Source organism: Bufo bufo, chromosome 6 (genome assembly GCF_905171765.1).
Source record: "Bufo bufo chromosome 6, aBufBuf1.1, whole genome shotgun sequence".
Classification (NCBI taxonomy): Eukaryota; Metazoa; Chordata; class Amphibia; order Anura; family Bufonidae; genus Bufo; species Bufo bufo.
In genome coordinates, this window is record NC_053394.1 from 1 (window position 1) to 13,779 (window position 13,779).

The 13,779-nt window shown below is 49.7% G+C and overlaps 4 protein-coding genes across 4 annotated transcripts; 3 read left to right on the top strand and 1 right to left on the bottom strand.

Moving 5' to 3' along the window:
- The first annotated feature begins 5,126 nt into the window (after positions 1 to 5,126).
- On the top strand, positions 5,127 to 5,807 carry LOC121003969 (histone H1A-like). The gene has a single exon (XM_040435963.1). The coding sequence runs from the start codon at positions 5,127 to 5,129 to the stop codon at positions 5,805 to 5,807; it is 681 nt and encodes a 226-aa protein (XP_040291897.1).
- Positions 5,808 to 8,188: 2,381 nt separating this feature from the next.
- LOC121004886 (histone H2A type 1-like) lies at positions 8,189 to 8,587 on the top strand. The gene has a single exon (XM_040437308.1). It carries the CDS (start codon positions 8,189 to 8,191, stop codon positions 8,579 to 8,581), a length of 393 nt encoding a protein of 130 aa, XP_040293242.1. The 3' UTR covers positions 8,582 to 8,587.
- Positions 8,588 to 10,671: 2,084 nt separating this feature from the next.
- On the top strand, positions 10,672 to 11,485 carry LOC121004284 (histone H2B 1.1-like). Its single transcript, XM_040436445.1, has 2 exons — positions 10,672 to 10,738; positions 11,133 to 11,485. Exons 1-2 carry the CDS (start codon positions 10,672 to 10,674, stop codon positions 11,483 to 11,485), a joined length of 420 nt encoding a protein of 139 aa, XP_040292379.1.
- A 576-nt stretch (positions 11,486 to 12,061) lies between these two features.
- LOC121004285 (histone H4-like) lies at positions 12,062 to 12,538 on the bottom strand. The gene has a single exon (XM_040436446.1). It carries the CDS (start codon positions 12,467 to 12,469, stop codon positions 12,062 to 12,064), a length of 408 nt encoding a protein of 135 aa, XP_040292380.1. The 5' UTR covers positions 12,470 to 12,538.
- Between the last annotated feature and the right edge of the window lie 1,241 nt (positions 12,539 to 13,779).

The following is a 13,779-nucleotide window of genomic DNA, read 5'->3' on the forward strand; positions in this document are numbered from 1 at the left end:
GGCTGCTTACGGCCACGTCCTCTCCCAGCACCAGAGGGTCCACTAACACCACCACGACCACGTCCGCGTCCCTTACTAGATGTTTTCCTCATTGTTACCGTTCACCACAATAAGAAAAATATTATTTGGCCCAATGTATTGAATTCAAATTCCGGCCTTTTTTTACAGACACCTAACACTGTCTGGCTATCTATTTAGGTACCGTATTACCCTAATACAGGCACAGCAGTAACCACAGATTTAGCTGAATATAAATGTGAGGCCTAGTATTTAGGCGCTGGGTGACAGGTATACGTTTACGGACAGAATTAGACTTGGAAATGCACGGTAGCGTGTGAAGTTATTGAGAATGACCCTATCAGCACCTTCAATCTAATATACCCTTTTATGGACAGATTTAACCTTGGCCTGATAGAGCAGAAAACAATTATTTAGGGAATTGCTAAGTTGGGAATTGTATTCAACCCAAAACAAAAACTGTGCTTCGGCAGACAGCAGACAGTATTACAATTGGCTAGCCACAGCTGAAACACCAGATTTAGGGTACTGCTATTTTGGCAATTGTATTTTACCCCTCAATAAAATAGCAAGCACAGCCAAGCCCCTGATGTAGGATATAGCAAAAAAAAAAAAAAAAACACTATTGATGGTTAAAAATGGACTTGGTGGCAGCTTGTGCTGGCGCACCACAAGACACAAAATGGCCGCCGATGACCCCAGAAAAAAGTGGGCAGCCTTAAAACAGTGAGCAATTGAATAGCAGAGGTTGTATGATACACAGCTGTATATCGATCACTTCAGTAAGTAAATCCCTGCCTAATCTCGCTGTGGCGAAACCCGCCTTGCCACTGGGCATTGGAGAGGCCTGGCTGCCCGCCTCCTACCTGCTGACTATGGCCCCTGGTGAATTTGTACGTTTGAATGCAATATTTGGGCATGTGGTATTTTATATTGCTGCTACTGGCCCTTTAATGGCCATCCGTGGACATGTTATGACTTTTAGGAACAATGCCCCTTTAAGACTGTGTAGCAGATTGCATTCAGGCCGTCTTTAATATTATATATGTTATTATGGGTTCGGTTAAATTGTATTGCGGTGTGTTGTGGACTGTATATATCTGCTCTTACTGTAATGGTTGCTATGTTACAGGCATTGTTGTTCTGTGCCTCTTCTCCTCCCCCTTTTTCCTGTCCCATTGTTTCTAGTCATGGCTGTGATGGCCTCTTGGGGCAAGTAGGATGACGCTTGTTCATTGGCTGCTGTGCAGTCTTTCAAAAAGCGCCAAGAAAGCGCTGAACACCGAACCCGGACTTTTACGAAAATGTTCGGGTTCGGGTCCGTGTCATGGACACACCAAAATTCGGTACGAACCCGAACTATACAGTTCGGGTTCGCTCATCCCTAGTTAGGACGTAAGGGAATCGTTAATTTCTAACGATAATTTGTTTTCCCTTAGTCCTAACAGAGGCACACAAATCCCCCCCCCCCTTTTTTAGTAATTGTGGTTATTTTAGTCTACTTGTAATTACACGATGTCCGGAGGGTCACTCCCCTCTTTATTGGGGGCAGGGCGTGTATATGTCAGTTTTTTATTATTTCATTAAAACTTCCAGCTGTCCTAACCAGTCCACAGGGGCAGAATACCCCATCTGTGCCACTGTTAGGACTAAGGGAAAACAAATTATCGTTAGAAATTAGCGGTTTTATATACACAGCTGAGATGGTTATGCTGTTTTATTACTGAATGTTATTATCACTTTAGAACACGATTGGGTGAATATGTAAGGGGGGGGGATGTGACCTTTCTGGGGGACAACCCCTCAACCAATCCGGATTGAATGTTACACCTATATAAGTATTGAGCTTCACTTGTAAACCACATGTAGCTGAGAAAGACCTGTGTGTCCAGACGTTGCTGTATCCTTTCAGTGTGATTAAACGCTAAGCTTTGATTCAAGAACAAGAGGGCCGCGACTTTTCTGAAGTTTTTTGTACGTTTGAGGGGTCCCTGAGGCCGGGAGCTGACGCCACGAGCAGCGCCGCCATACCACGGACTATGTGTTCCAGGAAGTGGTGCTGTCCTATTCCATTTATTATGTGGAGCCCTCGGGAAGCACCAGGAGCATCCATCAACGGAGGTACCTGGTCGGGGTGCTAGGAGATCCGTTACAATACTATTCTTTACTATACTATTCTGTACTGTACTATACTGTGCTGTGCTATACTATACTGTGCTGTACTATACTATGCTGTGATGTACTATACTATGCTGTACGATACTGTACTATACTATGCTGGACTATACTGTACTATACTGTGCTGTACTATACTATGCTGTGCTGTACTATACTGTACTGTGCTGTACTGTACTATACTGTGCTATACTATACTGTGCTGTACTGTACTATACTGTGCTGTGCTGTACTATACTGTACTATACTATACTGCGCTGTACTATACTGTACTATACTGTGCTATACTGTACTATACTGTGCTGTACTATACTGTACTATACTGTGCTGTACTATATTGTGCTATACTATACTGTACTATAATATACTGTACTATACTATACTATAATATACTGTACTATACTATGCTGTACTATACTGTACTATACTGTGCTGTACTATACTATGCTGTACTGTACTGTACTATACTATGCTGTACTATACTGTCCTGTACTGTACTATACCGTGCTGTACTGTACTATACTGTGCTGTACTATACTGTGCTGTACTATACTATACTGTGCTATAATATACTATACTGTGCTGTACTATACTATGCTGTACTGTGCTGTACTATACTATAATATACTATACTTTTGCTATACTATAATATACTGTACTATAATATACTGTACTATGCTGTACTATACTAGAATATACTATACTGTACTATAATATAATGTGCTGTACTATACCGTGCTGTACTATACTGTGCTGTACTATACTATAATATACTGTACTATAATATAATGTGCTGTACTATACTGTATTATACTGTACTATAATATACTGTACTATGCTGTGCTGTACTATAATATACTGTACAGTACTATACTGTGCTGTACTATAATATACTGTACTATGCTGTACTATACTGTGCTGTACTATACTATAATATACTGTACTATAATATAATGTGCTGTACTATACTGTATTATACTGTACTATAATATACTGGACTCTACTGTGCTGTACTATAATATACTGTACAGTACTATACTGTGCTGTACTATAATATACTGTACTATAATATACTGTACTATACTGTGCTGTACTATAATATACTGTACTATACTATAATATACTGTACTATCCTGTACTATGATGTACTATGTGATGTACTATACTATGCTATACTATAATATACTGTACTATACTGTACTATAATATACTGTACTATCCTGTGCTATACTATAATGTGCTGTACTATACTATAATATACTGTACTATACTATGCTGTACTATAATATACTGTACTCTACTGTACTTTACTATACTGTGCTGTATTATACTGGACAATAATATACTGTACTATACTATAATATACTGTACTATGCTATAATATACTGTACTATACAATACTGTGCTGTACTATACTATGCTGTACTATTATATACTGTACTATCATATACTGTACTATACTGTGCTGTACTATAATATACTGTGCTACACAATACTGTACTATAATATAATGTACTATACGATACTGTACTATACTATGCAATACTATAATATACTGTACTATAATATACAATACTGTGCTATACTATACTGTGCTATACTATACTGTGCTGTACTATACTGAACTATAATATACTGTACTATAATATACTATACTATACTATGCTGTACTATAATATAATGTGCTGTACTATAATATACTGTACAATACTGTGCTGTACTATACTATAATATACTGTACTATACTATAATAAACTATACTGTACTATAATATACTATACCATACCGTGCTGTACTGTACTATAATATACTGTACTATAATAAACTATACTGTACTATACTGTCCTGTACTATACTGTGCTGCACTATAATATACTGTACTATAATATACTATACTTTGCTGTACTATAATATACTGTACTATACTATACTGTAATATACTATACTGTACTATAATATACTATCCTATACTGCGCTGTACTATAATATACTGTACTATACTATGCTGTACTATAATATACTGTACTATTATATACTGTACTATACTATAATATACTGTACTTTGCCGTATTGTACTGAGATTACGGAGGTGCAATGAGGGGGATTATAGGGGCAGTTTTCTCTACTTTTCTTACTCCCCAGATGTTTCCGGGGGTCAGTAAAGCGGGGTCCACACTTCTGGGGGGCGGGGCCATACTCTGCCCCATTGTACCGGCACCCCCTCTGCTGCAGCCAGGAGCCCAGGAGAGAAGTCCTCTGTCATCTGCGGAGCCCTGACCACAAGACGCATCTCTGCCCCCTGAGAGCCCTGTACACACATGAGGCGGCATCACTGCGGCGGGGAATGTGCGGGGACACGGAGCACTGGAGCCGGCAGGGAGCGGAGGCCGCCGCCTGTGTTACCCTCCCGGGCTCTCCGCGGCTCCAGCTCCTCCCCGCAGCGTCCAAGCAGCTTCCTGCGGCCCCACCTTGTGGGAAAGAGCCCTGGGATGGGGACGAGGGCCGGGAAGAGAGGGAACGAGCCCCCGCAGCGGAGCCATCGGGCCGGATCCAGCCGGATGTGCAGAACGTCAGGCAGAGCGGGAGGACTGTGGCGGAGATCCCGGGGCCTGCTCCGACCTCCTCCGCCACAGACGGCGACACACGGTGAGGGGGGATGTCCGGGGGAGGAGGAAGGCGGCCTCTCCTGTCCGGTTCTAGCCGCTAAAGGGCTCTTCTCCCGGGCAGGGAAGCACAAGGGCAGAGCGGAGCTGCAGCCGGGCTGAGAGGGGTGAAGGCGGGGCCTGTGTCCAGTGTCAGCCAATAGACGCGCAGGAGGGCGGAGCTCGGCAGCCAATCACTGCGCAGCGCTGCACATATAAGAGGCGGCCCCGGCTCCGGCCTCAGTGTTTTCTCAGGAGAAGTCTTTGTGTTTTCTCCCCACGTCTCACACGATGGCAGAGACCGCGCCAGCAGCCGCCGCTCCTCCTCCTCCCGCCGAAGCGGCCGCCAAGTCCAAGAAGCAGCCGAGGAAATCCACCGCGGCAGGGGGCGCCAAGAAAAGCAAGAAGCCGTCCGGTCCCAGCGTGTCCGAGCTCCTGGTCACAGCCGTGTCCGCCTCCAAGGAGCGCAGCGGGGTGTCTCTGGCCGCCCTGAAGAAGGCTCTGGCTGCCGGAGGATGCGATGTAGAGAAGAACAATAGCCGCATCAAGGTGGCCATCAGGGCTCTGGTCACCAAGGGGACCCTCACCCAGGTGAAGGGCAGCGGCGCCTCCGGCTCCTTCAAGCTCAACAAGAAGCAGCAGGAGACCAAGGACAAGGCGGCGGCCAAGAAGAAGAAGCCGGCGGCGGCCAAGAAACCTGCAGCTACTGCGGCCAAGAAACCCGCTAAATCCCCGAAGAAGCCCAAGAAGGCTCCGGCCAAGAGCCCGAAAAAGGCTAAGAAACCAGCCGCGGCCAAGAAAGCAGCCAAGAGCCCCAAGAAGCCGAAGGCTGCCCCCAAGCCCAAGAAGCTGGCCAAGAGTCCGGCTAAGAAGGCGGCCAAACCCAAGGCTGCCAAGAGTCCGGCTAAGAAAGCGGTGAAACCCAAGGCTGCCAAGAGTCCGGCTAAGAAAGCGGCGAAAGCCAAGAAGTAACCGGCGCCGCCCGCACTTCTCCCCCAAAGGCTCTTCTCAGAGCCACCACCTCCTCCTCAGACGAGCTCCACTCCGCCCTTCTGCCCTCGTTCTCCGCTCACAGTGGATATATTCAGTCTCCAGATTACATTACAGCCTCCACATTGTATTACAGCCTCAATATTAGCGGCCTCTACATTACATCACAGCTTAAACATTGTTACAGCCTCCATATTAATTGACAGCCTCTGTATTACCAGCCTCTACATTACAGCCGCCCTACTACCAGCCTCCATTTTGTATTATCAATCTCAACATATTACAGCCTTCATATTTTCAGCCTCTACTTTACATTATAGCCTCCATATTATATTGCAGCATTTATATTACCAGCCTCCACATTATATTACAGACTCCATATTACCGTCATCTACATTACATCACAGCATAAACATGTTACAACCTCCATAATTCCAGCCTCCACATTATATTACAGCCTCTACATTACATTACAGTCCTCTACATTACATCAGAGCCTAAACATTATGTTACAGCCTCCATATTTTCAGCATCAAGATTACATCACAGCCTCCATACTACCAGCCTCCACATGATATTACCAGCCTCTGCATTTCAGGCTAAAATTATATTACAGCCTCTGCATTACATTACAGCCTCCGTATTACCGGCCTCTACATTACAGTCTCCATATTACATTAACGGCCTCCACATTATATTAAATCCTCCGTATTACCGGCCTCTACATTACACCACAGCTTAAACATTATGTTACAGCCTCCACATTACATCACAGCCTCAACATTGACAGCCTCCATATTACCAGCCTGTAAATTACATTATATCCTCCGCATTATATTAAAGCCTCTATATTATATTATCAACCTCCACATTACATTGCAGCCTCCATATTATTTTACCACTACGCCCCTTATCCTCCCCAGTGCCCAATCACCACTCCCCTCATTAATAGCAGATCACTACTCCCCTCATCCTCCTCTCTGGCAGATCACTGCTCCCCTCATCCTCCTCTCACTACTCCCCTCATCATCCTCAATACCATATAACTACTTCCCTCATTCTCCTTATTGCCCAATCACTACTCCCCTCATCATCCTCAATAGCATATAACTACTCCCCTCATACTTAGTGCCCGATCACTACTCCCCTCATCATCCTCAATACCATATAACTACTCCCCTCATCCTTAGTGCCCGATCACTACTCCCCTCATCCTCCTCTCTGGCAGATCACTACTCCCCTCATCCTCCTCAATAGCATATAACTACTCCCCTCATACTTAGTGCCCGATCACTACTCCCCTCATCCTCCTCTCTGGCAGATCACTACTCCCCTCATCATCCTCAATAGCATATAACTACTTCCCTCATTCTCCTTATTGCCCAATCACTACTCCCCTCATCATCCTCAATAGCATATAACTACTCCCCTCATCCTTAGTGCCCGATCACTACTCCCCTCATCCTCCTCTCTGGCAGATCACTACTCCCCTCATCATCCTCAATACCATATAACTACTCCCCTCATCCTTAGTGCCCGATCACTACTCCCCTCATCATCCTCAATAGCATATAACTACTTCCCTCATTCTCCTTATTGCCCAATCACTACTCCCCTCATCATCCTCAATAGCATATAACTACTCCCCTCATCCTTAGTGCCCGATCACTACTCCCCTCATCCTCCTCTCTGGCAGATCACTGCTCCCCTTATACACTTCAGCTGAGCTCTGCTCCCCTAATCATCCTCAATACCATATAACTACTCCCCTCATCCTTAGTGCCCGATCACTACTCCCCTCATCCTCCTCTCTGGCAGATCACTACTCCCCTCATACTTAGTGCCCGATCACTACTCCCCTCATACTTAGTGCCCGATCACTACTCCCCTCATCCTCCTCTCTGGCAGATCACTGCTCCCCTTATACACTTCAGCTGAGCTCTGCTCCCGCTATGAATGGCTGCGGATCAGCGAGCTGTGCGGCTGCTCAGTGCAGGGCGGGAGGACGAGGCTCCGCCCCTACGGGCACATAACGGCTGCGGGGTCCAGAGCTCTGCTACTATTGGCTGGGAGAGCTCAGGATCTCGTCGCTCATTTGAATTTCCCGCCTATAGTCCCCAACTGCAAATGAGCTGCTGATCTACAGGAGGAGCCGGTCATGTGACCTGTACGCGCGTCATAAGCCACGCCCAGCGCCTCTCATTGGCTTCTCCACGAGTCTTGTCTCCGTTGAAGGCTTCTAATCCACCCAATGAGCGGCGCTGGGGGCGGAGCAGTAGCCTATAAAGGCGGCAGGAGGCGGCTCCTCCGGATCACACACATCAGAGTCTTCGTTGCTGTTCTGTGCTCTGCTGTAGAGAACGATGTCTGGACGCGGCAAACAAGGAGGCAAAGTCCGGGCTAAGGCCAAGACCCGCTCCTCCCGGGCAGGGCTCCAGTTCCCGGTCGGCCGAGTGCACAGGCTCCTCCGCAAGGGCAACTACGCCCAGAGGGTGGGCGCCGGCGCTCCCGTCTACTTGGCCGCTGTGCTCGAGTATCTCACCGCCGAGATCCTGGAGCTGGCCGGCAATGCCGCCCGCGACAACAAGAAGACCCGCATCATCCCCCGCCACCTGCAGCTGGCCGTGCGCAACGACGAGGAGCTCAACAAGCTGCTGGGCGGCGTCACCATCGCCCAGGGAGGCGTCCTGCCCAACATCCAGGCCGTGCTGCTGCCCAAGAAGACCGAGAGCACCAAGTCGGCCAAGAGCAAGTGAGCCCGGCTCTGCTGCTGCTGCTGTGCCCCCCGGAACCAAAGGCTCTTCTAAGAGCCCCCCACATGCTCTGTACGACTGAGCTGGCGATGCCGCTGATCTCCGCTGTGGAGGCGTCCGGGCGTCACACAGGGGCACTTACCGCTCCTGACTAGAGGTGGGAAGTTTGGATCATTGGCTTCAGTTGGTGACAAGTGAACCGGAGCCGGATAGGTAATAAGTGTCCGATCAGTGGTGACCGGACTGAGGACTAGGAAGGGGGGGCTGGGGGCCCTGATCTGGGCATTATACTGAGTGGGGGGGGGGGCCCTGATCTGGGCATTATACTGAGTGGGGGGCCCTGATCTGGGCATTATACTGAGTGGGGGGCGCTGCTGGGGGCCCTGATCTGGGCATTATACTGAGTGGGGGGGCTGGGGGCCCTGATCTGGGCATTATACTGAGTGGGGGGCTGGGGGCCCTGATCTGGGCATTATACTGAGTGGGGGGCCCTGATCTGGGCATTATACTGAGTGGGGGGCGCTGCTGGAGGCGCTCTATTCTATGGACAGCACTGCGGGGGCTTTATACTGCTGCAGCCGGTCAGAGACTCGTGTACTGTTCTAGAAGGAGTCGGATCATTGGATTCTTAGCCTCAGTGCACGACTCCCTGGACCGTGTGCGCCTCCGCTCTGATTGGCTGCTGGCCTCCCCTCCTCCTCCGACATGAATCGGACATCACCGCTCCTGACCTGCTGCGAGTCCGGGCAGACATTGCTGCTGTGGAGGGTTTGTCCGCTGGATTCTGACCGGACTGTAATTGAGCGGGAGTTTCAAAAGCCAGAGATCAGCCAATCACTGTAAAGCACTTGTCGTATAGCTCCGCCCCCTTCTCTGCGCTGGTGTCCGGGGATAGAGCGCACGGCGGGGCTCACATCCATCCATTAGCAGATCACTACTGCCCTCATTCTCCTCACTGGCTGACCACTACTCCCCTAATCATCCTCAGTACCATATAACTACTTCACTCATTCTCCTCATTGCCCAACTGCTCTCTGTCTGATCACTCCTCCCCCCATCATCCTCAGTGTCCAATCACTACTCCCCCATCCTCAGTGTCCAATCACTACTCCCCTCATCCTCCTCAGTGTCCAATCACTACTCCCCCCATCCTCAGTGTCCAATCACTACTCCCCTCATCCTCCTCAGTGTCCAATCACTACTCCCCCCATCCTCAGTGTCCAATCACTACTCCCCTCATCCTCAGTGTCCAATCACTACTCCCCCCATCCTCAGTGTCCAATCACTACTCCCCTCATCCTCAGTGTCCAATCACTACTCCCCTCATCCTCAGTGTCCAATCACTACTCCCCCCATCCTCAGTGTCCAATCACTACTCCCCCATCCTCCTCACTGTCTGATCACTACCCCCCCATCCTCCTCAGTGTCCAATCACTACTCCCCCCATCCTTCTCTTTGGCCGATCACTACTCCCCTCATCCTCCCGAGTATACGATCACTACTCCCCTCATCCTCCCGATCTGGTCTATAATGAGGGAATAATCCGCCTCGGACATGAGGCTTCCATGTATTCACACAATGCGGCAGCTCCGTCCTAGAGAAGGTGGGGGCTCTGAGAAGAGCGAGGGGCGGAGCAGCAGGAGGGGCGGGGCTCACATACATTCAGATGAGCCGAGGGCGGAGCTTGTCCACGGCCGCTGAATTCTTACCGGACGGTAATTGAGCGGGAATTTCAAAAGCCAAGGTACTAGTTCTATAGCCCCGCCCCCATAGCCTGCTCAGTATTAACCCGTCAGTGGCCGCCTTCTCCCGCTCCCGCACCGGAGAAGGGGAGAACAGTCCCGTATTCACTGTGCGGAGAAGAGCGGCTCCATCGCTGCGCTGGTGTCCAGGGATAGAGCGCACGACCTCCCTGCGGGCACAGTACACTCAGCGGCGGCATCACTACCAGCAGGGGGCGGGGCGCAGTGAGGGGCGGGGCGGTTATCAGCAGAGCAGCGAGGCCCTGATAGACGGAAGAGAGATGTTAGCCCCGCCCCCGGCTCATCTGAATAGACGGATGCGAGTTCTGCTCCGCCCCCCGTTTTAGCAGAATGGATGGCTATGAGCCCAGCCCCTCCTGCTGCTGCTCCGCCCTCCGACTCAGCTCTATGAATGGATGTGAGCCCCTCCCTTCTTGCTGCTCCGTTCCCCGGCTCAGCTGGATGGATGTATGTGAGCCACGCCTCTCCTGTTGCTCCGCCCCCGGCTCTGCTGAATGGATGTATGTGAGCCCCGCCCCTCTATTTGCTCTGCCCCTGGCTCTGCTGAATGGATGTATGTGAGCCCCGCCTCTCTATTTGCTCCGCCCCCGGCTCAGCTGAATGGATGTGAGGCTGCCAATTGGGAGAAGTGGAGACACCACGTGACCCTCTCCTCCAGTAGATCGGCGCGCAGTCAGCAGCAGCTCATTTGCATGGCCCGTCTATAAATACCGCCGCGGTGGCAGGAGGAGAACAGACGAGATTTTGTCCTCAGTCAGAATGCCCGATCCCGCCAAGTCCGCCCCGCCCAGCGCCCAAGAAGGGCTCCAAGAAAGCCGTCACCAAGGTCCAGAAGAAGGACGGCAAGAAGCGGAGGAAGAGCAGGAAGGAGAGCTATGCCATCTACGTCTACAAGGTGCTGAAGCAGGTCCACCCCGACACCGGCATCTCCTCCAAGGCCATGGGCATCATGAACTCCTTCGTCAACGACATCTTCGAGCGCATCGCAGGGGAAGCCTCCCGCCTGGCTCACTACAACAAGCGCTCCACCATCACCTCCCGGGAGATCCAGACCGCCGTGCGCCTGCTGCTGCCCGGAGAGCTGGCCAAGCACGCCGTCTCCGAGGGCACCAAGGCCGTCACCAAGTACACCAGCGCCAAGTGAGCGCCGCTCCCGCTCTCCGGACCCAAAGGCTCTTCTCAGAGCCCCCACCCTGTCTCCAGCGGAGCTGCTCCCGGGTCTCCCCGTTGTTCTCACAGTGGCTGCGGTTTTCCTCCCTGTCAGCTAGATGAGATGCGGTAACGCTATCAGAGTTACAATACAAGCTCCCCTCATCCTCCTCCTCCTCCATGCCCGATCACTACTCCCATCATCCTCCTCAGTGTGGCGCTCCCTGGAGAGAGGCTGTGCGGCCGCTCAGTGCAGGACAGGAGGACGAGGCTCCTACGGGCACATAACGGCTGCGGGGTCCAGAGCTCTCCTATTGGCTGGGAGAGCTCAGCATCTCGTCCCTCATTTGAATTTCCCGCCTATAGTTGAGCTACTGATTTACAGGAGGAGCCGGTCATGTGACCTGTACCAGCGCCGCTCATTGGCGGGACGGATTAACCCCTCAGTCTCCGAGCGGTGGAGAACACCCGGGGCTCGGGATTTACACAGATTATTGGGGGGTTTCTGTAATGTAGACCTCCGGCTGTACTGAGCACAGGGCGCCGCTGATCTCCTGATGTGCGGGCGGTGTTAACCCCTCAGTGGAATCGTAGCTCCTCCCCGGGAAGATGTGGGTGGCTCTGAGAAGAGCCTTTGTGCTGTGAGGACGGAGGAGGCGGCGGCGGCATTAACCCCGAAGCCGTAGAGAGTGCGGCCCTGGCGCTTGAGCGCGTAGACCACGTCCATGGCGGTGACGGTCTTCCTCTTGGCGTGCTCGGTGTAGGTGACGGCGTCCCGGATGACGTTCTCCAGGAAGACTTTCAGCACCCCGCGAGTCTCCTCATAGATGAGGCCGGAGATGCGCTTGACGCCTCCCCTGCGAGCTAGGCGGCGGATGGCAGGCTTGGTGATGCCCTGGATGTTATCACGGAGCACCTTCCTGTGCCGCTTGGCGCCGCCTTTCCCGAGCCCTTTCCCTCCTTTACCGCGACCAGACATCTTCTAGGTGTGAGGAGCAGAGAGCAGTGACTGCTCAGCCCAGAGCCCTCCTTTATATGGAGCATGGGCGGACCTGAAAGAGAACTGGGGGCGGGGCTGTTCCTGAACTCCAGGCCCCGCCCTCCAGCTCTGATTGGCTGAGCTCAGAAGTGCTGGTGGTTTGCATTTTCCAGCCTCCATGTTACCAGCCTGTAAATTACATCCTATCCTTCGCATTAAAATAAAGTCTCTATATTATATTATCAACCTCCACATTATATTACAGCCTCCATACTACCAGCCTCCACATTCTATTACAGCCTCTGCATTACATTACAGCCTCCACCTTACATTACAGCCTCCATATTACATCTATGTTTCTATTACAGCATCCATATTACATTATCTTCCTCCACATTATATTACAGCCTCCATACTACTAGCCTCTACATTACAGCCTCCACATTCTATTACAGCCTCCATACTACATTATCTTCCTCCACATTACATTACAGCCTCCATACTACTAGCCTCTACATTACAGCCTCCACATTACATTACCAGGCTCCACATAATATCACAGCCTCCACATTCTATTACAGCCTCTGCATTACATTATAGCCTCCACATTACATCACAGCCTCCATATTACCAGCCTCTACATTACATTACAGCCTCCATACTACCAGCCTCTACATTACATTACAGCCTCCACATTACATTACCAGGCTCCACATAATATCACAGCCTCCACATTACATTACAGCCTACATATAATATTACAGCCTCCACATGATATTACAGCCTCCATATTACATTACAGCCTCTATATTATATTACAGCTTCCACAATATATTACAGCCTCCATATTATATTATCAACCTCAACATTATATTACAGCCTCCATATTTAAAGCCTCCACATTACATTATAGTCTCCACATTACATCACAGCCTCTATATTATCATCCTCAACATTATATTACAGTCTCCATATTTACAGCATCTACATTATATTACAGCCTCCATATTAATGGCCTCCACATTATCACACCTCACACTCTCCTATATTATACAACCTCAACATTATATTACAACCTCAACATTATATTACAGCCTCCATACTACAGCCTCCGCATTATATTACAGCCTCCATGTTACATTACCGGCCTCCACATTCTATTACAGCCTCTGCCTTACAGCCTCCACATTATATTACAGCCTCCATATTACCAGGCTCCACATTATATTACAGCCTCCATATTACCAGGCTCCACATTATATTACAGCCTCCATACTACCAGGCTCCACATTATATTACAGCGTCAACAT

Excerpts from the sequence above, each read along its gene's own strand:
- LOC121003969 (XM_040435963.1), top strand. The coding sequence starts at position 5,127 with ATGGCAGAGACCGCGCCAGCAGCCGCCGCTCCTCCTCCTCCCGCCGAA.
- LOC121004886 (XM_040437308.1), top strand. The coding sequence starts at position 8,189 with ATGTCTGGACGCGGCAAACAAGGAGGCAAAGTCCGGGCTAAGGCCAAG.
- LOC121004284 (XM_040436445.1), top strand. The coding sequence starts at position 10,672 with ATGGATGGCTATGAGCCCAGCCCCTCCTGCTGCTGCTCCGCCCTCCGA. Across the intron at positions 10,739-11,132 it reads ACTCAGCTCTATGAATGGAT|CGCCCAAGAAGGGCTCCAAG; the intron begins GTGAGCCCCTCC and ends CGCCCCGCCCAG.
- LOC121004285 (XM_040436446.1), bottom strand. The coding sequence starts at position 12,469 with ATGTCTGGTCGCGGTAAAGGAGGGAAAGGGCTCGGGAAAGGCGGCGCC.